The following is a 22,995-nucleotide window of genomic DNA, read 5'->3' as shown; positions in this document are numbered from 1 at the left end:
GCCTGCAGTCCAACATCTGTCTGAGTGACAAAATCTTTGATCCTGTCTCCCTGGATATCTGAACAGATTTACAAGCAGAGCCAGGCTTAAGCATTTTAGCTTGTATTTGTTGATGTATTTCCTAACTGAACTGATTCTCTTGTTACATGATCACACCGTAAGGCAAGGAGATGATTAAGGATTCTAGTGGACTGTTATTGGAGAGAGCATCCTTTGGGACATACTCCAAATTTCATTTCAATGTAGTAATAATTTGATATGGATGATATTTAGATACACTTATTTTAAACTGAAAATGTACAGCCCAGCCTTATTTAACCACCATTATTACCTTGTACTGGCTTTCAGTTTGAGAAATATATTTGCAAAGCAAATGGTCTTTTTGTTTGTTTAAAATTTTTTTTTATTGCTAGAGTTTGAGAATCATTACCATGATGCTCAAAGATCAGCTGTGCATTTAGGGAACTCACAGAAGCCTATTCAGCCAGCCAGTGAGAAAATAAGTGGGTAAATGTTGCCAATCTAGTCTAGGTTAAGTACAGTGTTTTTAACTATATTTTTTGTGACTTTTCATTCTTCACATCTGTGTATTTAATGTAGCATTATTTCTTTACGAGGTGAAAAAAGCAATAGAAAATATAACACGTCTTCAAGGGATTTATTGTATCTTTTTGTCAATAGTTTCCTTATGTGTTAAGTCTTTGCTGTATATTGATACCTCTTAATGGGTAGGCAGATACTGAGAAGGCACAACTGAGATGACTGTGTAGCATTGAGATGAATATAAATTCTTCTGATAAAACTTCAGGGTTAAGCAAATGAAGAAGAATAGATGAAAAGAAAGGTTGTGGAACATACAGTTTTATAATAGGATCTTGATTGTTTCCCTTTGCAACCTAAGTCAAGAACTGATGAAAACCTTTGCAGGACCTGCATGGTGGGTCTCTCTAACCTATGCTTTGGGTAGGTGTTGCTGAATCACAAAGCCATTAGCTTGACTTCAGTTACTCAAAGATGTTAATCTGCACTGTTAACCATTATCACCAAAAGTGATGTTCTGCTGGGCAGGTTGCATATTTAGAACTAGATGATTATTACAGTATAATCAATGCAGCACATCTGTAATACTTGATGGGCCTTTTCAGGGGGTAAATATACCATTAGCATGCATTTCTATGTGAATTTGGAGCTTTCTTTTATGGTTTGATTGCATTCATTTTGCTCGTATTCCTAGGGGAACTAACAGTTCCAGTAATGACTTGGCATTATTTCCAAATGGAATAGTGTAAGATAATATTATTTCCAGATCAAAACTTACATTTAAATATATAGGTTTGACACTGTTCACTGTGGTATATGGTTAATCCGGGTGTTTGAAAGTAAACTTTTAAAGTTTAAATTATTGGCAGCTTTTCATGATGTGTCCCTCTTAAGATAGAACATCTTCCTTGGAAGGACAGTAATAAATTTTGAAGAATTTTATTTGCAGAATTACGGTAAGTTTTTTGTTTTAATCTGAGAACAACATGCTGTCATCAGATATTATTGTAATGGAATACAGTTTTTCCTTCTATCAGTATCTTAAAAGTTTAGGTAATTTAAGCAGTCATACAGAAAACGTGATAGTGCATCTATTAGAAACAAATACAGCAAGAATGTGAGCAACTTAAATGCAAAGCCATGATGACAATCTAATTTTGGTCTTTCATAGGGGAAATCCCTAGTTCTTAGAAAATACCTACAGTGGACACTTCTTGTTGACAAATAAAGAAAATATGTTCCTTATATAAATGAATCATAGGGAATAATAGTGCTGCAATGTGATCTTCTTTCATAGCTTTGTATCCTCTATCTCAGAGGAGATTTAACAGATATACTATTACAAAAAAACATTTTTTATGTGGCAAAAGTGGCAGCTATGTTTTGTCAGTGGTATTTCTTTGTGTTTTGAGAGAGAAGAAAGACTTGGTTAAAACTAAGTTTCTATTTCTAGTATTTGCATTTTGTCTATGTAAGCTGAAATTTGGGCACAGTCCTAAAAATGCTGTGGATCTGTAATGATATCCAGAAGTTCCTCATATGAGGATAATATCTCTTGTTTGTGGAATTCTTTCTTCAAAATAGTGGCTAGCAGAGAAATATTGGACAATTTGCTTCAGCTGGTGGTACAACTATTAGTCAATATTCTTTGGAAAGGTAGGTTCTACTGCCATTGGTGTTCTGGAGTGTAAAGTGTGGAATGCCTCACTTATTAGTTAAGTTTGTGATGCTTACAGCTTTTTTCAGTTCTACAGGGTGGTTTTTTAAAGTGGTTTCTTCACTTAGTGGACAAAACCCAAATATGTTTGTTTCCCATGCTAAATAATTTACAGCCCTTCACCTACATAGTATGCTAATTTCCTGTTGCTGAAATCATCTCATATTCTGGTAAAATTTCAGCCACGCATAGTTTAAGAGTGACTGGTATTCATTGGGGCTACATATTTAAACTCCCTTTGAAGATGTATATATGAAAGATGTCTTAATGAGCAGTAAAATAGGAGATATAGAATAGGTAAATACAATTATATTGGTCCTGGATCTAAAGAATCTGATGAAGTGCTAAAGGACCAGAAAACCATAGAAGACTTGAAATAGAAATGAGGAATGTAGTTTTCAAAGAGTGGTTTATAAGTTTCTGGGAAGGATAAGGTTGTCACTGGAGCAGTAAGAGGTAACAGCAATGAAAGCATATTTACTGGATTTGGAATTTGGATGAAGAAGAAAAGATCTATTTGGTGATAAAGAAGAAAAAAACAGGTTTTACTGACAGAGTAATGGGATAGCAATAGAGGCAGAGAGCTGTTAATTCGTGTTGGGCTTGGAAGCTGGTTGAGAAATTGGTATAATTACAGAAGAGGGAAGCTGCAAACAAAGATAGTGGAAAAGATGAGTTCAGATTTGGACATATGCTGTTTGTAATGGTTGTTGGTTAAAGCTGAGATGCTTCTGGAGGTGGTGAAACTTTATAGAAATAGCTAGATTTGGGAATTGGCAGTAGAGGGGAATAGGGTTCTTTGGAGAGAGAATATAATGGGCAAAGGACAAGCTATTCTGGAAGAATACAAAGTCTGAAAAAGAAAGTAAAGGATGAAGAATTATCAAGTCAAAGATCTTGTTTGCAAAGATGCAAACATGGAAATGGGTGATTGCAGGAATATGGAAACTCAGGAGGAAGAGCCTGAACTCATTGGTCTTGGAAATAAATGGTGGTTGAAATAGTATGAGATCAGAGAAAGTCCTATCCCTTATATTTAGCAGAAAGTAATTGCTGGTATTGTCTGAAGTGTCAGTAGAAGAGAAACACGGCACAGTAAGTTGATGAGCAACTTGGAGAACGCATGTACGTTACAGAAGAAAATGGTCCACTCTTGGACAGTATTTTGGAGAAGGAAGATGGGACAATCATAGTGAGTTGTGAGGAAGGGAAAAGGAATTGGAAGCAGGTGACCTTCAAACTTGGGAAGGAATGAGAGACAGACTGAATGATAACAGACAAGAGGGCATGAGGAGAAAGAACTAGGTAGACTGTAGGAGTAAAATGCTGGCATCAAAACATGTGAAGGAGGAGAACTCAGGAAAACTGAAAGAGGGATGATAGGTTTGGAAGGGAAAAGGACCTCAGATTTTATCAGTTTCTGGCAAGATCATATGGAAAGGAGGATTTGAAGGAAAAAGGGGGAGGAAAGAACATGAGCACTAATAATCATACAAATGGATTGGGGAGATCCAGGAGTCAGTCATAAAGCAGACATAAATAATTAATAAGGAAAAGACTAAGAAAAGAGTGACTTCAATAAAGGAAACTGACACCAGTTGCTGGATTTATGAGTTGCCTGCCTATTCTGAGGTAAATGTGCTTATAGAAAAAGGCGAATGGGCACCATAGCTGGGAGTACCTGTTGAATTCAAGATTCACCTGCTGAGCACCAACATGTCTTAATGTTTTATGTGTTTGTGTGTGTCTGCAAATACTTGCGTTTGGTGGGTACTGTAAACAGTTTTAATTTTGCCTATTCTTGTTAATGTTTCAGGTTCGTGGGAGTAAAGGTGAAGTCCTTTATATCTTGGATGCAAGCAATCCACGCCATTCTAATTGGCTGCGGTTTGTCCATGAGGCTCCGTCACAGGAACAAAAGAACCTGGCGGCCATCCAGGTAATTTTGGTGGATTCCTACCATCTGCTTCGTGTTACTAATTTAATAATTTGTTCTCCTATTTAGTCTTTATTTCTTGCAGTAAAATTGCAGAATATGAGAACCGCAGCAACCAAGCTGCTTTCCCTTCCCCACCTTTCTTATTGAAAATGAACTCTTGTGCTTAAATGTGATACCAAAAATAAGACATTAATAAGATGAAGGACTGAAGAGGTCCTTATTTAGAATTTGATTATCTTTGAAACGTTTGCATTAATCCACTGTTACGGAATTACACTGAATCACTTAATTTCATGTATGGAATTCCTAATTCACTACTATGTCTGCTGGTTTATAGTAAAATGAACAGTTTGTATTAAAAAAAATCATTTACAGAATACTTTGTTCATACTGCAACAACAGTTTAATTTTCTCACTACAGCCTGATTCAGCCAGGTTGTTAAACGTCTGCCTGAATCCAGTTGGGTTATTTTCTTGGTGGAAATTAAAAATATAGCTATGCACTTAGTTGAATCAGGACTAGTGAAGCATTTAGAAGGCTAGTTGTGTTCCTTGTCAAACTCAAATATGAATTTAGGTGTGAGGAAAGCAGAACCATGTCTCTGCTTTATAATTAGTTTAAAATTTATTATAAAAGTGTAACAAGTTTGAAAACAACCATGATGCTTAAAATAAAATATTCTAGTAGAAAACAGGAGAGAATTGAAGGATTTAATTATCTGTTAGATTGATCAGGCAGTGCTTGAGAATAAGTTAATTAAAAAATTTTTTTTCTAGTCTTAGCTACAGATATGAATTTATCCAGACAGTTTATTTTTACATGGTAATGTAAAAATGGCATTCAATGGTAATGACTTCCACTGTTTTGATTACACATTACTTGAAAAATGTTTCTGTTTTTCTTTTATCAACCTCTTAATTTCACTTGATTCCCCTTAATCCTTGTATGACAGTGAATAGTTACTTCGTGTTCATATTTCTATGCTGGCCTTGATTTTTACAGAACCCTATTATATCCTTTCCATCTTATTAGACAGCTCTTTTTTCAAGCTGAAGAGTCTTAGTCTGTTTAATCTCTCATTTTCTGTAAGCATTCTGTGACTTCCCAGAACAGTAACAAAGACTGTGATACTTTTTTAGTTAAGTATTGCGCTTTCAGAGCTTATGAAAGAAATGAGCTGTCTGCATATTTATTCTCAACAGCTCAGTTTCACAGTCGCATAGCTATGTTACATTTTTTGCTCCAAATGCATACTTAGCAAATTGAAACTATTTTTTTGGCATTTTTTTCCATTAAAAAGGGGAAAATTGAGAAAAGGGGAAATATTTATCAGCATGTCTTAAAATTATTATTCTGCTTTTTCATTTTGAGATGACTTTTTCCAAGATTTACCTGCAAATCTTTGACAAAAGAATTAAAAGAAACTTATGTTTTGGGGGGTCAAACAGTATATTTAGATTTTTGCTTTGCCAAGAAAAGAAAGTTCTTTTCAGATGAAATAAAACAGAACAAAATCTTTATTTAAAAATATTATATAGAAAAAATATATTTGTAAAGCTTCAGCATGTAGTTCTCTTCTGATGGATTACTCCTGCTCCCCTCTCCTTCTCCTCAGTTCATAATTTATTACACTCAGCACTGGTAAATTCAATTTTTGTGTTGATGACCTGTCCAACTCCTTAAACCTCCTGTTCACCAAAGGGACTGTTTGCTTATTTGGATTTTAAGCAAGCACTGCCCAGTAAGTTTACTCTTGCTGGTTCCCCCTCTGACCTCATATTGGCCTCCCTCTCCATGTTCCAGTTGTGAACCTTGCTGTGATTTCCATTCCACTGATTTATTTCCTACCACATCTCTTCTCCGTGGTGTTTCTTCCTTTGTCAGAGTAGTGACTGCTACCAATAGTTATGGTACTGCATTAAGAAATTTGACTGGTTAGCTGCCAACCCTTGCTTGATTTGCCTCTCCTGCTTTCCAAAGTTCCAGTTCTATTGAATGTCAGTTTGTGGTGCATGTCTCCAGCTTTTCTCCAGGTGATCTGATGCACAAATAAAAATTCAAGAATGATCTCTGTAGAAACCTGAGAACTACTTCTTTCTTCCAGACAAATCTGTCTGCTTCCAAATTAAAACCTTGGCCTATTTCTGACATCCCATCACAGATTACTGGCTGAACATGACTGCAGTGTAGCCACTAATACTTTCTTTGACCCCTGTTACTGTTGTTGGCCCCTGTTTCAGATCATTATGGACAGCAGCAGCATCGACTTATCCTTTGGGCCTGTATTCTAGGATCTTATCTTTGATTCAGACTCTTTAGGTCTTCACATCTGGTTACATATGAATTTTGAATAACAAATAAGAAAGAGTGTTCACTGTTCATCCATGTAGCAAAAACTCTTGTCAACACTGAATGAATGACTGCTTCATTATGCTTTTCCAGGATGTCTATGACAAGTCAATGGTTAATTTAGTGTGACTGCTGCCTATGCAATTATTTCTGTGTGTTTTTCCTTGTGTCTTTATCTCTCTGTTATATCAAGGCTTACCTAGTAAGTTCTGTGGAGAAATGTTTTGTCCTTCTTACAGTACCAAATATGCAAAGACCTGGTACATGATTAGGAGTCCTTGGCATTGTCAAATGCATATTGTTATCAGTGAATAGGTAGTGTGATAGCAAATTACAATCAGTGTTAGCAAATGCAAAGTAAGGTTCACAAGAGGCAGCAGTGTGAACAATTCATGTTCATTATTGCATTTTAAATAAAAACAGTAAAATGACCTGAACTTCTGCATAGAAGTCTTAATGGAATATCCAGTGTGTGCCAGGTTTTCTTTTTTCTTCCAGATAATGAAAATAATTATTTAAATAAAGAAATGAAAAGATTAATATATTAAACTCTTAATATAGCTACACTGCATAATATTATTCCTTACTTAGAATGTGCTTAGTGCTTTTTGCATGCTTTTTAAAGGATCAAAGTGGAGTTACAGGATGGTTTAAAAAAACGGCAAGAATGTTAGAGCCCTATTAAAGCTTCCATAGAAAAAAAGACTGAATAAGTTAAAAGGAAAAATAGAGTAAACATGATCGACATATACAAAATAATGAAAGGTATAGGAAAGGCAAACTTCAGAAAACAAACAAGGATTTACTAAATTCTCTCTCTCTCTTTTAATATGATCAATAATCACTTACCAAATTGTGAGTGATCTATGGGAGTAATCTTGATGCTATACACACACACACACACACACACACACGTATTTAATTACACATAACATGAATAGGTTCTACTTGTGTTCAGTAAAGATAAATATGCCCATATGTCTTTGCAGGGTTTGATCCCATGTTAATAGATTGAGATGTAAATCCTAAAGCTCTGCTATTCTTTTAGCAAACCAACCAAAATAAAATAAACCACAGCTGTAGAACAAAGGGATCCCCTGGTTGTCCTAAGTCTGTTCAAAGAATGCTTAAGAACTTAACCCTGGTTGTGTGCTTAACAGCTGCCCTTCTGAAATTTTCTATGAGACTTTATGTATACAAAAATGTGAATAGAAGCTAAATGACTCCCTCCTTCCTTCTCACTAGTACTAATTTGACTAATCCTCTTTCCCACTAATTTTCTTTCCAGTCTCCAAACACTGCAATGGGAGCATTTTGGTCTACTCTGAGAACACCTCCAAACCTGACTGTGTTACTGCAGTAGTGATAAACATCATAATCTTGTATCCAAAATAAAGTGATTGGTCATCAGTTCACTGTTTGCTACCTAGTGTGTGGCATTCAGTTAAAAAGAAGATGAAGTGGATGTAAATGCATGTACATAAATAAAGTAAACCGCATCCTGGGATTGGCTGGAAAATATGAATAGTTCATCTTAGGTTAATTGTATCCAAAGATCATACTTAAGTCCTGTACAAAATGCTTCCGGTGGTGAAAAGAAAACTTGTAGCGCATGAGTGTTTTTTTTGTTTGTTTTGTTTTTTTTTAAGAAGCATTTTGCTGTGATGTTACATATTTAATAAAGGCTAGTTCAGGTGAAGGCTGTTGCTGTTGTTGTGGTGAGTGTTCTGGACTCTGAATTATGTCACAGTTCTAGCGTGGAGTTGTGATGTTTGGGTATTCTTTCACTTACAACACATGGAAAGTGTTTTTAACAGCTGTTCTGTAATTAATATTGGTATGTGACCACTAGAAATGCACTGAAATGTTGGAGGGTGCCTGCATATGTACTGATTGTTTTTCTGAATATTTTGCACAGCTGAATTGCTGGAGGCTCATCTAACTTATTTCCAGTGGCAATTGAATGAGTTAATCCTCTATTATATTTCATGTAGCTGTAAAATTACAACTCCTGCATTAACAGAGACTGTATGAATTGTAATCTCTTTTGCCCTGGGCCATTCCTAACAATTTGCTTATAAATATGATTCCTGATATGTAGCAAAAATGTATTGTATTTGTCATAATCAAAAGGAAATGGCTCCTATCAAAAAATCCTGCAGGAGTTGTTTTTCAGTTTTTAGAGTATTATATTTTCAATATTCTTTAATCCTGAATGCATATGTTTATCTGTTTGTCAGTTGTAATTTTATTAAACACTCTTTGCTGGAGATTACTATGCAACAAAGATCCTGTTGTGGTTAAGATCCAAACTGTTTTATAAACAGAATCGCAGCCAGCTAGAGCTTTAAATTCAAATGCTCTTTCATTCGTAAGCAGACATCAAGATGGTCTGGTGTAAGTCAGAATACCGTGAGTTAGAATAATGGAATAGCAAAAGTTAATGTGAAAGAGGATATTTACTGTGAAGTGGTGGAGTGATTTAAAATCATACTTCGCAAATGTAATGGAAGAAGATTAGTATGTGAGAGACAGCACTATAATAAATATAGCAAAACTGGGCTATCTCCACCTAGCAGGCAAGAGTAAGGGGAGAAGACACAGGGAAAGCAAGGACAAACTGTGTTAAGCTGTTTATTAAATTTACATATTACAAGATAGTTTTGTGAGTTTGTGAAATTTACTGGTGGCTTGCTCACTACAAAGGAAAGATTAACTTGTTATGCAATGTACATAGTTAAACCATCATAGTTGTTAGCACCCTGTATGCTCAGAGGAGAGAATGAGAACATCTGCTTGATTCTTCAATTTTTTTGTAGGAAAAAGAATGATTTAATTCCAGGTGATGCACATTTATCTGTTGTTGAGTACATACTAGTGCTGTTCAGATACTCTCTTACTGAAGAATTCAATTCTGAAGAATAAAATACATATTTTCTCCATGAGGTTTCTTAAACTATACCTGCTGCACTTTCAATTTTTGCAATAGGAACCTTAGTAATATCTAGGAACTGTGAGTGAAATCCTTCAAAGCTCTTTTCAGCACTGAGATTACAGGAAAAATGTTTTTCTTGAATTTAAATGCATCTCATACCTGATTTTAGGCTCTCTTACACTAAGCTGATGTAAAGAGTGGTGACTAGATCCTTCTCATGCTACCCCCATGTGTAGCTTCAAATATTCCAGTTCTGTATGGGGAATGATGTCATTGCTGATATCAGTGGAAGTCTTTTCAATGCATTTGATAGGCTATGGATCTGGTTAAGTTGCTTAGTTGCAAACATGCTAAGCAGTTCGTGGAGGTGTTGAGCAACCACATGTGTGTAGACTTGCAAGTCAACAGAGGAGAGGATGCTTGGCCTCTCCTGGAGGGTATGGTGCCATGCAGGTTGGTTCACTGCTGTTGAAAGCTTGTTCAGTTGTTGACTTTGATGGTTGGTTTTGGCAGCAAAAGTCACAGGTCTGAACTTCTGTGCATGTTTTATATGCTTTTAGGTTTTAATAAGCCAGCGTTTCTTAAATCAGTAAAATGATATTTTAATTAAAGATAGATTTGGAATGGAATGCTAAATTCAGACATCCCTAAACTTTGGGGAAAATTGGGATTTAGATCCGAAGCAGAAGCTAATCCCTGTGGTGTTGGCTTCCTCCTTGTTTGATTTGAAAAAGGGAAAGAAATTGAAAACTACGTCTTCTCAAAAAGCAGAAAAGAATGCAGGCTCGCTCCTGCCACATTTTAGAAATAAAGAATGGAATGAGAATCGTTATTACTGCTAGAATGATCAACACCCTTTGAAACAGATGTATACTGAAAGCAGTATTCTCTAACTACAGAATCACAGAATCGCTGAGGTTGGAAGGGACCTCTGGAGATCATCTAGTCCAACCCCCCTGCTCAAGCAGGGTCACTTAGAGCACATTGCACAGGATTGCATCCCGGCGCGTTTTGAATATCTCCAGAGAAGGAGACTCCACAACCTCTCTGGGCAACCTGTTCCAGTGCTCTGTCACCCTCACAGTGAAAAAGTTTTTCCTCATGTTCAGATGGAAGCGTCTGTGTTTCAGTTTGTGCCCGTTGCCTCGCGTCCTGTCGCTGGGCACCACTGAAAAGAGTCTGGTCCCATTCTCTCGACACCCTCCCTTCAGATACTTGTACACGTTGATAAGATCTCCTCTCAGCCTTCTCTTCTCCAGGCTAAACAGGCCCAGCTCTCTCAGTCTTTCCTCATAAGAGAGATGCTCCAGTCCCCTAATCATCTTTGTAGCCCTTCGCTGGACTTGCTGCAGTAGTGCCACATCCCTCTTGTACTGGGGATCCCAGAAGTGGACACAGTACTCCAGATGTGGCCTCACCAGGGCTGAGGAGAGGGGGAGAATCACCTCCCTCGACCTGCTGGCAACACTCTTCCTGATGCAGCCCAGGATACCATTGGCCTTCTTGGCCACAAGGACACATTGCTGCCTCATGGTTAACTTGGTGTCCACCAGCACTCCCAGGTCCTTCTCGGCAGAGCTGCTTTCCAGCAGGTCAACCCCCAACCTGTACTGGTGCATGGGGTTATTCCTCCCCAGGTGCAGGACCCTGCACTTGCCTTTGTTGAACTTCATGAGGTTCCTCTCTGCCCCCCTCTCCAGCTTGTCCAGGTCTCTCTGAATGGCAGCACAGCCCTCTGGCGTATCCGCCACTCCTCCCAGTTTTGTATCGTCAGCAAACTTGCTGAGGGTGCACTCTGTGCCTTCATCCAGGTCATTGATGAAGAAGTTGAACAAGACTGGACCCAGGACTGACCCCTGGGGGACACCGCTAGCTACAGGCCTCCAACTAGACTCTGTGCCACTGATCACAACTCTCTGAGCTCTGCCATTCAGCCAGTTCTCAATCCACCTCACTGTCCACTCATCTAACCCACACTTCCTGAGTTTGTCTACGAGGATGTTATGGGAGACAGTGTACTAGGATGTAGCAGAATAGTTCAAGAGAGCATGTATCAAAGAAGAAGTTGTAACTTAAGTGAGGAATCTTATAGATAAGAAAAAGAGGATGTTAACAAATTATTCAAATCTAAGCAAATGAAAATAAACTTTTTTTAATTGATGCTTTGCGTGTTCCACAGAGCCTCTGAATGAGGATCCACAGATTTTCCAAGAGGATCTCTAGTGCCTAAGTTGCACTGTCTCAGTTCAGGATATTATAGATTTATTAACTTCTATGGAAAGAGTGCCATACTGGGCATGTACAGAACACATGCCATTACAATGCTGCTGACACCAACCTCCCCTGGGAAGGAGGAAGAAAATGGGTTTCACTTTTCACAACAAAAGCTTTCATCAAGAAGAAGAATCAAAAGTTTTAGTGCTTCTCCATGGAGACATCAGAATGGTGATCTCGCTGGAATTACATTTTTTGCGCTCCCACTTTCTTGCATGATCCAGATTTTCTGTCAGAAGCCATGCAGTCATGGCGGTACATGCAGTTGTGGCAGTATGTTAAAATGCCTGCAAGATATTTCTAAAAGAGTGGTATATTTAGAAAATGGATGGTGGCATGCAAAAGTGATCTGACAAATGGGAAGTGGCTGTAATGAGTCCACAAGAGGTGTACCATATTCCTGTCAGATGGCTTGTACATAGTACTGACAAGAAAGAAACTAAAAAATTTTTCAGGCCTGGTTGTCTGAACTTCCATGTCAAAAGTAGAACCTGTTCCTGTATATGGATTTCATCTTCAGTCTTTTTGCATGATGCTGATTTTTTGTAAGGTAAAAAACATGCATCTTCAGTAAGGAATTTTTTTTTTTGGGCTTTAAGATTAAGATCTGTGAGAAGATACCATTTTAAAAATAAGTTCTATACATATATTTTTTATTAATGTTTCTTCTTTTTTTGCTTCTTGTTTCTCTTTTTCACTAGCCGGAAAATAAAGGGAGCAGGGGCACAAAATAAGGATGAAAGAAACCAAAACTATTTAATTTTTGAGCTGAAAGATTGGAAAATGTGTCCTAAACTTAAACTGTACAGTGAGGGATATGGGGAACCATTTTTGACAGAAGAGAATTCAGCAGCTCTCGTTTGTATGGCTATTGTACACATCATTCAAATTCCCAAGGAGTTTTACTGCATGATTGGGTATGTAGCATTATTACTGTGGTAAAATACATTCTGCTGCAGATGGAAGACTGAAAGAGATGGCTTCCGATGTAATGTAAGATAATAATTGTAACCAAAGAAGAAAGAAATCTATCACAGTACTGAATGTTCAGCTGGAAAAGTATTCTAACTTTCCCCAGAAGCTATCACTAAAAACTGTGATATAGCATAAAGATGTGAGGAGAATGTTGGAATTACCATACTAATTTAACCTAGTATTCTGTTTAATTCAGGTTCACATCTCAAAGTTTTTTACCATAACAAGCAATATACAGCAAGATAGCAGTAGATTAGTTGATCAGAGCTGAGGGTCCTTTTGTCTACTTTGTATGTGGGTGTTATACTGCAGTTTAGATTTAGCCTGGGCCCCTGGGCTGAATGTCTCCACTATACACGTGTGTTCCAGTTTTTGAAGAGAAGTCTTTCCAGGATCCCTCTGCTTCCTGGCCGATGAGAGCTACAAACATGCTGCAACACCCAGGGACAGGTTGAGTGGGACAGGGAGATGTGCTTAAACAGTGGTGCCCTTCTCAATGTACATAACTATTGTGAAAACAGAAAAGCTTCCCCCAGTTTTTTTGTCCTCTGTTTCTCCTTACTTGCTTGGAGAAGCAGGAGTTGCTTGGTCCCCAGCTGCACATCTCTAAGGCTAGCTTGCTTCACCCGCTCATGCCCAGCGGCACCTGATCTGCTTTCACTGTTGAGAAGACATCTTTATTCTGATGATGTCTTTCCTGGCACTGCATGCCCTTTTTGACATTTCCTGTGCCAGAGCTGGTGGCTTTGACTTCTCCTGCCACAGTTCCTAAGATATCCCCATAAATTTCGTGGATAGCAGTTTCTACCCTTACAGGACTTGAACATGGCACCTTGGAGCTGCAGGCAAAGCTCAGTGAGGAAGGGGAATAGTATGCTTGCTTGGAGAGCAAGCAAAGGAGAGCTGGCAGGAGAACAGGTAGGCTGAAGAGTTTGCTTGCTGCCGGGAAACCACGTGTGAAGGGAAGCCAGATGAGGGCTTTAAGAGCAGAGGTTGTTACTGCAGGAGGAAACTTGGTAAGGATTAGGAAGGCCTGGTTGCAGCCAGCTAAGTCCTGGAGGATGGAAAAGCCCTCTGCTTTCTCAAGTAAGACAAGGCTATCTGCCTCATCCTCCTCTTCTTTTCAGCTTTCAGAAGTCACCTATCTGTCTTAAGTTTTTGGATGAAACAGTGTATTCGGAGAGTGATGGTGCCCTTCCAACCTTGTGGTGGGCTGTTGACACTCCTTGGCCCATGTTCCCTGCCAACTTCCTGTCTTCCAAAGCACACACATGAAGGTGTGTAGCTGTATGGAAAAGGCAAGACTCTGAATGGGAGAAGTACTTGTAGCTGAGCAAAAATGGAACAGCAAGAGTTATTTGAACAAGAAAACTGCATTTGCTGGGAGGGTCAATGACCCACAGTATAAAGGGAGACAATCAAGGAAGGGGGTGAGAGAAACAACGTGGAATAGCAAACGAGGAATAGGGCAAGGGAAGGTGGAAGGGAGGTCCTAATGCCAGCCAACACTATGAATTTCCCCCCAAGGACCATTGTGGCCTACAGCGGATGAACATTGTTAACAAATTGACCAGTATGGCCTAACTAGATGGGCAGACAGAACAGCTGCAGGTGTGTTCTTAGTGAATGGGAGGGTTATTAGATTATCTGAAAGATTTTTTACTATATTCACTGTGTCTGTGTCTTCAGGCATGTAGATAAATGCACTTCATGCAGGTGCTGCTGGCCATAGGTGGAGGGGAAGATTTAAATTCCTTTATTTGTGGTTTCTGGATCACTTCCATTTGTTTCACTGAAAAGGCTGCCTGCGGAGCTGTGGCAGTGGGTGTGTATCTGAACTAATTAGTGCTTTGAATACCTGACAATTAGCATAGCTGAAAAAGCCAAACGAATTAGCCATGGAGGAGGAGTGTACTTGAACTGTTTTAGTTTGGATTGGAACCCAAAGTAAATCCTTTTCAATGAAAGTGCAGCTAAGATTGGTGAAGCATTGAGGGCCATGTAGTACTTTTTCCGTTAATCTTATTATGAACCAAAAGTACACAAATGGGAAAGAACCAGGACACCTTTTAGCACAAAGAGCTGTGAGATATGCCCTGAATATACTTGGAGAAGTGCAGAGATGGTGAAGATGCAGTAGTATTGATAAGAGCTTGGCTGTTGGGATACACATACTTGGTCTAGGTGAACCTTCAGGGAATAACCTGAATGGGTTGCTATTCCCCCAGATTTACTGTGCAGTGTAAGATACGTCATGTGTAAACTAATTGAAAGGTGCACTAATTGGTTCTTTAATTAGTAAGTTTGAGACTTTATTTTCACATGGTATACTCAATTTTTTTCTTGTTTCAAACCCATAATAGCTATTTGCTTCTACATGCTAACATAAGGTTGCCAGGCTTTTAGAGTAAGGTTGTTGGTCCTGTATGGTGATATATAGGAGGTTTCCCCCAGTGGTTTTAGCCTAAGTGGAGAATGAATGTAGGAAGACCTTTTACCTTTTCTCAGATTAGAGTTGCAGATGATTTGGTTTGAATTTAGACTGTAGTAAATTAAAGTTCTCTGAAACTCTTGAGAGAGGCATATGAAAAACAGCAACTCTTAGATGTAAGCAAAAGTTAGGATGGCATGCTGATAGTTATCTGGACTGCAGAGTATATCTTGAAGAAAATGCATAATTAGTTTTGTTTTCAAACGCTGTCATTGAGATAAGGACAGAAAAGCGGTGGGTCCTTGAAGGCTGCAGCTGCTGCCGAGTCTGTTGAATTAAATAGGTTTCACTGTTGTGTGACAGTAACTTGTGTAATACATTACAGACCTTCCAAAGCATGAGGAATACTACATCCTTGTTGACAGTTTTAAATTAATCTTAGTATTTTACAAAAATTAAAAATCATTATCTTGTCCTTGTGCTATGAAGCTTGTTACAAAATATATGGCTAGATGTACTGTAAAGAAGCTTCAGTTAACTTTCCTGGATGTTAATCAGATGAGCTTTAAGATTTATGACAGTACTTGGAAGTCTTCATTATGTAAGCATGAGTCTGCTTTTGGTGCTTTGGGTAGTACCCAAACCACTTGGTTCACATATGGCAAAAAAAGCAGCTCTATATATCAGTTTAGGAGACAGCTGCTTTTGTTAAATTAGCTTCCTTCCCTCCCCCCAGTAACTTTAAACATTTTCAAAGACAAAGTTGTTAGCTTATGTATCTATTTGGAAGCTTATTTATTCATTGTGGAGAAGGTTTTGGGCCTTATTGTTCCCTACTCTGTCCTCTCATGCAGGATCTGGGCTGTATCCTCTACCTTCTATGGATCTGCATCTCTGCACTGATTTAAACCTGCAGAGGGTTTTGACATTTGAATATGTGTTATAGAGAGGTGCCTGTCAACTTGGTAGTGAAGGTGCTGACGAGGGTTGAAAGTCTGTTCAAGAAGAAGTCTGTGAATCTTCTAAGGAAAAAAAACCCCAAAACCCAACGAACCAAACAGACCCCCCCCCCCCCGACAATATGTAAGCCACACAGCCAGTAGGGGACAGAGCTAAGGCTGTATTGGTTACTTAAGTTTTGTTATTTTTCTAATACTTGAATGTTTCATTTTCCAGCTCTGAAGTTCTTGTCAGGCAGGGAGTGCCATGAGGGGAGTACCTTAACACCACTTCGTCCTTGGTCTAGGCTACAGCACAAATTGTAAAAGCCTCACAGGTGAGGCAGAGGGCATATTTCCAGAACACCAGAATACAAGGGCACTTTATCTGTGCAGCCACACTAGGAAAGAAGTCTCAGAAGGGCTATTCCAACTTTGTGCTCCCTGAGAAATAGAGCCAGCCCTTCCATAGTTGAGAGCTAGTATTAGTTCAGGGTTCCAAATTTAGCTCTAGATTTTACATTTTCTGATATAGTCATTCATTCATACTCAGTCAGTCATTCATACAGTCATTTTGTCATACATTCAGTCATTCATACTCATAATCAGTCATTCTGTGTTTTGCAACAGGAAGGGGAAAACATTTTCTATCTGGCTGTGGAAGATATTGAAACAGACACAGAACTTCTGATCGGCTACTTGGACAGTGACATGGAAGAAGAGGAAGAGGAGGAGGAAGAAGTCACTGTTATCCAGGAAGATGAAGACAGTAGCAACAGTAAAGAAGTGCAGTCAGTTGGTGAAAAAAGTGCAGGTGAGCAATATGTGAAAAATAAGGTAAATTGAGAGCTTAAAAGTAGTAATGAAGAAAGAGAACACCAACTTTATACTATAGGGGAATTGGAAGGGCCCTCAAGTGTAGTTTGAGCTCTTGTATGACTTTGTACCTCATTGATTTGCTTTGGGTTGAGGTTCTTTTTGCCTAGTATGGGGAAGCAACTCCTGTGAGTTACTGAGAGTCAGTAAGTGAGCCTACATTTTGTGACAAGTTATCATTAATTTTTAAACTAATGATGAATTTCATCTCACCTGACTATAGCCTTATGAAAGCTAGGTTTTTGATCTGAGAGGGGTAGGTTCCCTCTGTCATAAGTGATGAGAAGTAAACCTCTCCATAAAGTAGTTCAGCCAATCCTAAGGTAAGATGTCTAAGAAAAAATAGGTGACCTGAATTACTGTGGTGAATTTACAGCCGGGATGATCAGTTTAGACTACCAGCCTAAATCACATCCATCTTAATACTTTGCATCCATTTTTGATAAAACTGGTGGTAATTAACACAGCAAGATAGGCTATTTGGAAAGAAGAAATAGCATCTGCTGCCCCTCCTGAGGCAGCAGTAAAATTCGTTCTGATGCACACAGGGGCATGGAAATGCAGAAGATCTCCACATTAAAACTGTGAGACAATCGAAAATATAATACTGCAGATTGGCTAGTAAGATTAAAAAGAAAAATCTGTCAAGGCCTGTGTAGTATGTATTGACCAGAGAGTAACACGTTTAGTATTTGTATGTAAGAAAGGAGAAAAGGTGATTTCAGAAATATGCAAGGTTGTAAGTGTACTTCTTTCTGTAAGAAAGACTGGTTCAAGGCATGAAGGTAATGGAAATGAGTCAAGTTTTTGCATATATAATGTGTAATTATGTATAATTATTTTCAGTTAACAAAGCATCTTCCTTTAGGAAGAAGAAACTTTTCCTGGGTGATGTAAATCTATAGTAAATGGTCTGGTCTGGGTACCTGCAACAGAGTGGCTTCTCTGACAGAGAGGGGTGTATGCAGGCTAGATCATATGGCTGAGAAGTTAGTGGTGCGTGGTGACCCTGAACTTGCTTGTTTAGAGGAAGTGTGGTACATCTGTTGCCCACTGCATCAGGCCACAGTGTCATACCCTAAAACCAGAATGGGCACTATTGTCCTTCACTGGTTAATCTGGTGCTTTTTCAGCTGGAACAGTAGCTAAGAGGTATTACATAATGTCAGTTTTCCTTTTAATATCTGAATATAGAACTAATACAAAGTAGTTATTTCTTATATGAACTTCAGGGGTTGCTTCAAGTGTCTTGCAGTAGTTGGATGATTTGCAAACCTGTACTCATTGATATTTTGAATCATCCTCACTTGGAACCTTGATTTAATCATAATATTGTGCCATTCTGGGAAGTGGTAGTGATCATGCTAAGCTATGTTTGTTTATATTCTATATTTGCTGCTTCTTTTATAAAATCTATTTAGCAATAACTTTACAAAAATTATTTTTCTCTTAACTTGAAATGTGAGGCAGTTACCTGGAACGAAAACGTAGTTTATCTGAAGCTTTTGTCTCTGCTTATAACAGTATTTGCTTGTAATGTACTTCTGTTTTACATCCCTGTTCAAAGCAAGTCTAAAATCACTGATGCAGACAAATATCTCTGTGTTGTATCTAAACAGTCTATGCTGATGCTGCTTTCTACTCCTGCTACCATTGCAATAGTCTGCATAACAGCAGGAGAATCAACTGGAGTTAGAACTTCATTGTATATCAAGATGTCTTGAAACCTCTGTTGAAGAGAGTAAGATTGCACAGGCATATCTGTGGGCAGAAATGTGCTCGAGAACTCTTTATTGTTGGTGAGATGCCATAAGTAAGAAAGAGCACAGTTTGCTTAAGGTATTAGCGTTAAATATTTATCCTTTACCTGCTGGCATTTTGTGTGGATAATCCATTAAGAGGCAATGTCTGTCATGAATTTTATGATGCATTTTGCATAATCTGTTTTTGGCAGAGAGTATTTCTTAATGTAACCAATATATTCCATGGATACTATTCCTTCACTGTTTTCTCCTTCTCCTCCAATCATGCAGATCCCCTCAGCTGTAAAGAGGACCATGCATGCCCAAACTGTGAATCCAGTTTTGCCAGCCAGGAGATCCTAGCTGAACATCTTCAGACATTGCACCAAAAACCCAGTGAAGAGAAGGAATTTAAGTGCCGAAACTGTGGAAAGAAATTCCCTGTTAAACAAGCTCTGCAGAGACAGTGAGTAGGAACAAGAATGCTTTTCAGTGATCCTTTAAATTATTAATTTCTCCTGGCTTAATCACAATTTTAGCTTTAATTTTTTTTGCCTATGTATTTGAACCCACTCCGTAATACTTATGAGGCTGAGAGGTACAATAGATTCCACTACCTTTACTATTTGAATTAGTCACTTGTAATTTGTTCATTACATTCATCTTTTTAATATGTTGACTTCCTGTATTTCTTGGAGACCTCAGTTTGAATTACAGAAATGCAACAAATATTTTATCTTTTTAAATCATACATTGTAGAGCAGATCAGAGCTATTGTTTGGTGCAGAACCATTGGTCTGTATTAGTGGACTATTTGATAATTTAGGAAATGGCACTCTAGCTGTGGGTGTCATTGCAGAATTTGAGTAAGATTTGAAAGAAAAAGGTGATAATATGAAAAAACAAAGAAAAGAAAAACTGTGCTTCATATTGGCTTAATTAAATATTGGATGAAGAACAAAAAAAGATACAAACATGAAAGATGGGAAATTTAAGAGCTTTTTTTTTTTACTCTGTCCCTGATAGTGTAAATAATGCAATTTTGTCATTAAAGCCATATACCTTGCACTATACTTTCATAGACAAATATAACTGATTTTGTTTTTTGTTGTTTATATATTTTGTGCTTGTAACTAAATGGATATATTACTTTTTATTATACATTTAATTATATATAGTACTCCATTTAATCTAATTCTCTCATATCAGGAAAGAACAGACTCATATTGCATAGAATGCAATTAAGACTGTTGCTGTAATGAATTTATCTGTTTCTTATATTTGAATAATGTTATGAGTCCTAAAACTATTAGCTCTTTATAAGCTCTTTGTTCTTTCATGGAAGTAAATAAAATAAAATTATATTGGCAGAGAAGTATTTGGTGATGATAATTAAATATTTTCTGTTGAAAATATGTTTGTTTCTTCTGGTCTGTGGTAGGATTTGGATTTGTGCTGTATGGCTAATTAGATATATCTTTACATCATGCAAAATTCATCTGACGAAGAATACAGTAGTATGGCCCCAACTTTTGCTGTTTATGCATGTGATTAGTCCCACTAAATTCCAGGATACTTCAAGCATTAATTAGATTGCTTATTTACTTAAATATTTGTAGAACTGGATCTGCATTTTTAGCTACTGCGATCTTGTGTAAATTGCAGAATGTCTCCCTTATTTTTTTATTTTTTATTTTTTTAGTGTACTTCAGTGCACAGAGAATATCAACCCAGGAGACTCTTCAAGAAGTTTTCAGTGCTCTGTTTGCAATACTTCCTTCAGCTCAGAATCGAGGTTTTGTGTCTGAGTTACTGGACTGCTGTCATATCATTGCTGGCCTCCCTTTGCATGTTAGCTTTCAAGCTTGTTAGTTTATGTGAATCCTAACAGTGAAAGAAGTCAAATGCTTTCATTCCTATTTGCTGTAAGTAATGCATGAGGTGGCCTTGGAACTCTGCATTGTAGCATGTGTTAAGCTCAGAGTGCTTGCTATGTGTTTGATTTCTGTAGATATTGCTTCATGTATTATTTTTCTTTGATGGTTATCCCATATAGTTATGAACAGCACAAGGAGGCGTGCAGAGGGGATGCCAGATTCATATGCAAGGCAGATAGCTGCGGGAAGAGGTTCAAGAGTAAGGATGCCCTGAAAAAACATAAGGAAAATGTTCACAGTGGTAAGAAACAGTTTAATGTTTCTTCAAAAACCGAACAAACAAACAAAGAATCATCCTGATACGTACATTGTCTTTGATTTCCTTTTTAATGGATTCATTTGTATCAAAAAGAAAACTAAGAAGTAACTACCTATAAGAGTAAGTATTCCTTCTCCCCCAGGGAGAAATTACTGTATACCAGATGACTCATTGGTCTGCTGCAGAAGGTGTAATAGGAATCCAGGGAAGTTTAAACTAGGCAAATAATAGATAAAGCACAACATTTCAGCAGTGAGGAAAATTAACCATTGGCGCAGACTGCCACAGGAAGTGGTGAGTTCTTGATCTTTTGATATTTTCAGGACACAATGGGATGTCTTTCTGGAAGACATGCTTCACAAACGATTAGGCTTGATGAGGGTATTGCATGAAATTCTATAGCCTCTGTTGTGCAGGAAGCCAGACCAGACAATCCGCTAGTCCCTTTAGACCCTAGCGTTTTTATATCTTTGCACTGCGAATCAATAGTTTTCAATCAAACTTCACTCTGTTTTCATGAAAGGGCAAAACGCTTCTCTCAGGTCCACAATGCAGATCTCAGTTCTGGCATTCTGCTCTCTCTGCATGTTCCCTCTCAGTGTCAATGGAAGATCAGTATGTGTGGGGACAGCAGAATACCAGAGAGCAAAGAAAACAGTCTTTAGTTAATGATGAGAGCACTGTGATGCTTTGTAAAGTTTTCGTTACATGAAGCTTTTCTTCTGCCAGACTCTTACAGCATGCAGAAATCCTTCCATAACCATTCTTGTAAGAGATTATCTCTCTCGTTTATTTATTTATTTATTTTTTCCCAATATCAGTAACATTTTTTCTCATTTGTGAGCATTGTTTTGTTTAGGCTCAACTTTGGTCGGTTATGTAGAGGTGTAAAACTTCTGCAGTTCCTCTCTTGTATGACCACTTCAGGCATGGCTGGGAGTAGACACATGAAGGACATCTTTTTTCCTGCCTGCACAGTGAGCAGAGCTTTTATTTTGCCTCGTGGAAGTCATACGTATCACAGCTGGTATTAGTGCAGGAAGGAAAACAACCTACTGCAATTGAGGGACAGCTCTAGAATTCCTTCATGCCCTGTGTTACCTGGCAAGGGAAAGTGAAGGGGATTCTCACCTGTGTTGCCTGTTACACAAAGCTAAGAACAGAGGCATAGAAAGATCATCATACTTAATATTCACTGTCACCTCCCTCTCTTCTGAAAAGCTCTCATTAATCCTCTGGTATATTAAAGTACTAAGTGTATTTCTGTATTTACATGTATGTAATTATATGCTGATGCTTATCATGAGTTTTATAACAGCAAATGCAGATGTGAGGTTAAGTACTTTTTCCTACTACAAATCTAAATACTGAAGAACTGATTGACTGGATATGCTGTAGTAGGAAGAATATTTTGTATACTGCTTTCACAGTCTGCTCCCTGCACATGGGCAGCTTTCCTCAAGATTATTATTTTTTCACTCCTCCGATCCATTGTGACAGTATGACCTAAGCTGAGTGTACTGAGTTTACATTCAAAGTCTTTTAAATCCTATGTGTTCTTAGAGCCTGCTGTTAGATTCTTTCATATCTTCGTAGAAAATGTTTATCGGAAATACCATTCTTGATTTGGAAGTAAAACTGTGGACTTATTAAGATGATCTGGAAAGTAATAACATTCTATACAAGTTCCTCCATTAACAACAGGCTGTGGTGTATCGCTATGAAATATGTAGCCTTTATTTTCTAGCTTAGCTGCTTTAGTTTTATCCTACTCAATCTTCAGCAGATGGAAACACTGAAGATTAAGACATGTTTTGCTAAATGTAGTCCCTGAGGGCTAAGAAATGTTTGTGTGTTTAGTTACAGGCCTCTATGGGTCATTTGAGATTAGAAGTCATTTCAACATCTTTTAGCAAAATGTAGTTACATATTTTCCTACAACTTTTAACACACAATTTTATTTTGACAAGGTAAATAATATATTTAAATAAGTCTTCTTACCAGTGCCATTTGGAAGATAATGTCTTTGCATAAGAAATTACTTTTACAAAAGCAGCAATGTTTACATTTACATTAAAGGCT

At 37.9% G+C, this 22,995-nt stretch overlaps 1 protein-coding gene across 2 annotated transcripts in view; it reads left to right on the top strand.

Moving 5' to 3' along the window:
- Window positions 1-22,995, top strand: part of PRDM5 (PR/SET domain 5) — a 96,578-nt gene that overhangs the window by 13,163 nt on the left and 60,420 nt on the right. The window contains exons 3-7 of one of the 2 annotated variants that reach the window (XM_026081435.1): window positions 4,074-4,196; window positions 16,730-16,907; window positions 19,009-19,183; window positions 20,420-20,512; window positions 20,774-20,895. In XM_026081435.1, coding sequence (XP_025937220.1) covers window positions 4,074-4,196; window positions 16,730-16,907; window positions 19,009-19,183; window positions 20,420-20,512; window positions 20,774-20,895 — 691 coding nt within the window. The remainder of the gene's footprint in view (window positions 1-4,073; window positions 4,197-16,729; window positions 16,908-19,008; window positions 19,184-20,419; window positions 20,513-20,773; window positions 20,896-22,995) is intronic. The other variant, XM_026081436.1, reaches the window with a different exon arrangement.

The sequence above is a fragment of the Apteryx rowi genome, unplaced genomic scaffold (genome assembly GCF_003343035.1).
Source record: "Apteryx rowi isolate R43461 unplaced genomic scaffold, aptRow1 scaffold_55, whole genome shotgun sequence".
Classification (NCBI taxonomy): Eukaryota; Metazoa; Chordata; class Aves; order Apterygiformes; family Apterygidae; genus Apteryx; species Apteryx rowi.
Note: the sequence above shows the minus strand (reverse complement) of the source record. Positions and strands in the feature narration are given on the sequence as shown.